Source organism: Sinocyclocheilus anshuiensis, unplaced genomic scaffold (genome assembly GCF_001515605.1).
Source record: "Sinocyclocheilus anshuiensis isolate Anshui unplaced genomic scaffold, SAMN03320099.WGS_v1.1 scaffold485, whole genome shotgun sequence".
Taxonomy (NCBI): Eukaryota; Metazoa; Chordata; class Actinopteri; order Cypriniformes; family Cyprinidae; genus Sinocyclocheilus; species Sinocyclocheilus anshuiensis.
Genome location: NW_015540863.1, coordinates 238,605 through 244,093, shown reverse-complemented (window position 1 = coordinate 244,093; position 5,489 = coordinate 238,605). Strand labels below are relative to the sequence as shown.

Here is a 5,489-nt window from a genome sequence, read left to right as displayed (position 1 = left end):
AATTAATTAAAATTAAGAAAATGTAAAATGCAATACAATGTCAGAGAAAAATAAAACAAAAGGTCATCAATTTCATTTTGAAACATCATTTATCAAAAACTGATACATTAAAGTATGTAAATAATAATAACCTGCCATTAAAATAACGTTATTGAGTATGAAAGGAAACCATCTACTCACTCAAGAGAGGTGACGTCGGAATTCCACGCAGAGCTCACACACTCTCTCATCCAGCACAAACACACACACACACACACACACACACACACAGGCGCGCGCTCCTGGTGGGAGTGAGCAAGCGCGGTATCTATCTCTCTCACTCGGAAGCTCGCTCGCGTAGAGCTCAGTTATACCGCGCATCACGCACCGTTAAGTTGACTGTCGCCATGCAGGATCACAGGCGTGAAGTTGCTTTCGTGTGAATATCGCTCGCGCTGCAGGTGAAAGGGGACAGTTTAAGCTCAGAGACTCAGAACTGTGGTGCCTCGGATGCGCTTTAAACTGCTGCATGAATGCTTGCTCATTAGTCCGGGATTTCACTATCGCTGCGAGGGAGGACGATGCGTTCGGTCCAGCAGCGGTCACAGTGCGCTCGGTGATGGATGTCTTCTCTATTCCGCCTTTTGGGATTTAAGGAGGGTCAATGGAGAGCTGTGCGCTTCTGTGCGCCTTTTGAAATCTTCTTTGGGGCTGTGCATGCCTGTTTTGAGATTTGCACATTAATGCTGTGGCTTTCGGCGTTATTGCTGTAAAAATGCTGAACAACATTCTCTTGCTGAGCGTTTTAACAGTAACCAGTTTCCCTTCAAAGACAGACAGCAGCAAAACTTCCAAAGACATTTGCAAGAACCGGTGCTCCTGCGAGGAAAAGGAGAACGCATTGAATATCAATTGTGAGAACAAGGGTTTTACCACGGTCAGTCATTTCCAGCCTCCGCAAAACAAAATCAGCCAACTGTTTCTGAATGGAAACTTTCTCACCAAGATAAGCCCAAACGAATTCCTCAATTATGGTAATGTAACATCTCTTCATTTGGGTAACAATGGCTTGCAGGAGATCAAAACGGGGGCATTCAGTGGGTTAAAAAACTTGAAGCGTCTTCATCTCAATAATAATAACTTGGAGATCATAAGAGAGGACACTTTTTCTGGTTTGGAGAGTTTAGAGTATTTGCAAGCTGATTATAATTACATTAGTGCCATAGAGGCTGGGGCTTTCAACAAACTGAATAAACTCAAAGTCCTGATACTCAACGACAACCTTTTGCTCTCTCTACCTAACAACATATTCCGCTTTGTCATGTTGACACATTTGGATTTAAGGGGAAACCGACTGAAGATGCTGCCGTTTGCTGGCGTTCTAGAGCATATAGGTGGAATAATGGAGATTCAGCTTGAAGAGAACCCGTGGAATTGCACTTGTGATCTGATACCCCTGAAAGCCTGGCTGGATACAATTTCAGTCTTCGTGGGGGATATTGTTTGTGAGACTCCATTCAGACTGCACGGTAAAGACGTCACGCAGCTGATCAAGCAAGACCTTTGCCCCAGGCGCAATCCTGGAGACGCAAGTCATCGTGCCATGCAACCGCCGTCTGATTCACAGTACCAGGGTCCGTCTCCAACACTGCGGCCTCGAGTCACCCCGACGAGAGCCCCCAAGGCCTCCCGCCCCCCGAAAATGAGATACCGCCCCACCCCGCGTGTCACGTCCAGCAGAGATAAACACGTATTTGGGCCTATCATGGTGTACCAGACGCGCTCGCCGGTTCCGATGACCTGCCCGAGCATTTGCGTGTGCACATCGCAAAATCCCGACAGTGGATTAAACATCAATTGTCAGGAGAGGAAGCTTCAGAACATCTCTGAACTTCAACCCAAACCGTCGTATCCAAAGAAGCTGCATTTAACTGGCAACTATTTGCAGACCATATACAGAACGGATCTGACAGAGTACAGCTCCCTTGAGCTCCTGCACTTAGGGAATAACAGAATAGCAATCATTCAGGATGGAGCCTTTGAGAATCTCACAAGTTTAAGGAGGCTCTATCTGAATGGCAACTACATTGAAAGCCTGTCCAAGTCTTTATTCGCTGGGCTGCAGAGCTTGCAATATCTCTACCTGGAATACAACATAATTAAAGAGATTTTACCCCACACCTTCAACTCGCTGCACAATCTGCAGCTATTGTTCCTTAATAATAACCTGCTGAGATCCCTTCCTGACAACGTGTTTGGAGGTACTATGCTGACAAGGCTTAATCTCCGAAACAATCATTTTTCCCATCTCCCAGTGCGTGGGGTGCTGGACCAGCTCTCTGCCTTCATTCAGATCGACCTCCAGGAGAATCCGTGGGACTGCACCTGCGACATTGTGGAGCTTAAGAACTGGATGGAGCTGTCCAGCACCAGCGTGGTGGTGAATGAGATCACGTGTGACTCACCATCCAAGCATGCAGGTCGGCTCTTGCGCTCCCTCCGAAACGATGCCATCTGCCCTGAGACTGATGAGGTTCCTGTGACTAAACCTCCCACTGTCGTGAGCTCGAGCACCGAGGCGACCCCTTCTTCTGCCGTAACCCCTACGGACAGAATGCCCGAAATGCCTCCAGAGGTGCCCTTGTCCGTTCTCATCCTAGGCCTGCTCGTTGTGTTCATTCTGTCTGTGTGCTTCGGGGCAGGATTGGTCGTGTTCGTCCTCAAACGTCGCAAGGGAGTGGAGAACGTTCCCTCGGGCACCAATAACCATTTGGACTTGAACTCCTTCCAAGTACAGTACGGCTCGTACAACGCGGACGCCAACACGGACAAAAGCGACAACCACGTGTATAACTACATTCCTCCGCCCGTGGGTCAGATGTGTCAGAATCCCATCTACATACAGAAGGAGAACGAGCAGGTGGCCTACTATCGGAATCTGAAGGAACTGAGCTTCAGCACTCTTGACCCCAAGAAGGAGGAGCTTGATCGAAGCCCAGCTTTCACCATAAGCACAGTGGAGTTCATTGACAAGCAGCCTTGCGCCAACCGCGAGCCGGAATTGCTTTACCAGAACATTGTGGAGAGAGAGAAAGATCTGCCCCAGTCTGGGCCACTCAGCTATAACTTTTGCACTTTACCCAAAAAATCCTTCATCCCCCCCTACGAAACCATCCGGCGACACAACCAGGATCGATTAAACAAAACCGTTCTCTACGGGACCCCCAGAAAATATGCTGCACAGTCCAAAAATGAGCATCCTTTGCTATCCATCAAGCTTAAAACCGAGCCGGACTACCTTGAAGTTCTGGAGAAACAAACTGCGATGAGTCAGTTGTAAGATTGAGTCCCTGTAAACCTGTATCATCTGTGTATTCAACCACAAGAGACAATAATAACACCACCACAGACCTAAGCCTTCCATCTTCTTTTAGAGGCTGTATACATACCCACAATCTAAAGATGATATATTATTGTCTCTAAGGTTTAAATTATTTATTTGACTTGAAACATAAAGACAGTAGCAGTTGTCGCAAGAATATGTATAGCTTACAGCTCCATGCTTTTTTTGTAATATGAAATATATTTTCTCTCAGACGACAGGGTTGTTGAAATGACATTCCTGTAGAACATGTTGGATGGTGAGTGCAACACAAATTCCTGGTTCCAGAAGTGCCTTTGCACTTGAAGAATTTTATCTCTGCTTTCTGCTAATCAAATTTTTATAAGTGCTGTATTTTAAGACTCTTTATGTAAAATATAATTATTTGTCCATTGCATTAAACGGAAAAAGTTAAAGGTACTCTGGTGTTGAGGAGAATATTATTTACCACGTATGTTTGTGGCTCTAAAATCAGGTCGTTTCAGCTTAAGTAAATTAGTAAAAATGCTGAGCTTCTTATGCATTCAGTGATGGATGTGGATTGAGCAGTAATATGCAGCACGGCTGATCTCCTTTAATGGCACACGACAGTGTGTGTGTGTGTGTGTGTGGGCGCTCAATATATATGGTAGTTGATTGTATTTGCCTAGTTTCTGTGCCATGAAGCATTGTCGGTGAAGAAGAAATGGAGCAGAAAATTATTTGATAATCTTTGCTTGCCTGAATTTTCTGTGTGTATCATGACACACCGATTTGCTCAATATAGTATCTGATCTGTGACTCCTGAGACGTTTGATCATTCATTTATTCATTAAAATCAGATCGTCTTTTACTGTGGACATCACAGTTGCTGTCCAAGGTGCTAAAGTGAGTTTGCATTAGCCGGTAGAGATACTGTTGACTTAGTGCTGAATTTCTAAACATGCCTTATTGTAGAGGAGTTAAATACTTGAAAAATGATACAGCAATTTCATGTACCATAAATCAGATAAGTTTTTATTTGCTCTCAGTACAGAAATATGGTTTATGAATTTCTTGATTGGCTGATTTTTAATTAGTTTGCTTGTTTACATAAATGTAAATAAGGCTCTATATCGCTGCTATATTCAAAAACTCTGGGGTGCCTTATGTATACTGTTTTTAATTTATTTACATTCATAATTCAATACCTTTTTAAAGATGTTTGCAACTTATCTTAGCAGTTTAAGTTCAAAGGGACGCAAATGTTTTCCCACATGGAATAAGAAAAGGAGCGCAATGGCTACAGTGCTCAATGTGAGAGAATGTTTTTCATCCAGTTTCAAATGAAGTGATTTCCTTTGCCTGGTACAATGAGCCTCTGTGTAGCTGTTTCCTGGTGTGGCTGAGAATGGGCAGGCCGCACATGCCTTGCACATCAATGAGGGGCATGACCAGCAGAACACTTTGCTGCTCTAGATGGAGACGTCATGCTTTGATTTGAAATAAATTGTGAGCTCTAATCGGTTTACACGGAATGAGAGAGAACAAGGCTGTTTCATTGATGATGAAGTATTAAGTTCATTACATATACAGCTGGTTCCAGTATACTTTATGTGCTTTTTTTTTTAAATTGCGTGCATGCAGTTTTGCCTATGTATTTGAATTGCATGCAATTCATATGTCTGGAGAGTGTGCAATCAGTCTTCTGCATGCAATTTGAGCTGCAGGATTAAATTACAGATATACTGTATATTTCCAGAGTATTATGGTAACTTCCTTACTGATGTGTGGAGGCTGGAATAAAGGACTAGTGGCTGATTGAAGAGAAAGTTTTGAAGCTCAAGAGCGCCGGCAGTGCTGCAGTACTTTGATGCCATTGGCAGTGAATTATGTCAAGCAGTTTGAAGGTAGTTGGCTCCAGATTCAAATCGATGGGAATGATGCTAGCTGCTGGCTGCTGGGGGCTTGTCCTCAAGCCGTTCTTATACTCACATCAGCTATGCTCTCAGGCAGTTTCCAAAATCTCCTAAATAAGTCTCCTCTTCCCTTATTGCACTTTCGGTTTATGGATAGCTGATTTCAGAAAAGTATTTTTTGCTGGTTCTGAACTGTAATGATATATTCATGATGGGCAGAGCTTTGATTCACGGAGTCAGTATCCAAATCT

At 43.9% G+C, this 5,489-nt stretch overlaps 1 protein-coding gene across 1 annotated transcript; it reads left to right on the top strand.

Moving 5' to 3' along the window:
• Positions 1-374: 374 nt before the first annotated feature.
• On the top strand, positions 375-3,711 carry LOC107688026 (SLIT and NTRK-like protein 2). Its single transcript, XM_016485568.1, has one exon. It carries the CDS (start codon positions 755-757, stop codon positions 3,317-3,319), a length of 2,565 nt encoding a protein of 854 aa, XP_016341054.1. The 5' UTR covers positions 375-754; the 3' UTR covers positions 3,320-3,711.
• The last annotated feature ends 1,778 nt before the right edge of the window (positions 3,712-5,489 follow it).

What these genes read in the sequence shown, in the direction of transcription:
- LOC107688026 (XM_016485568.1), top strand. Translation starts at nt 755, where the DNA reads ATGCTGAACAACATTCTCTTGCTGAGCGTTTTAACAGTAACCAGTTTC.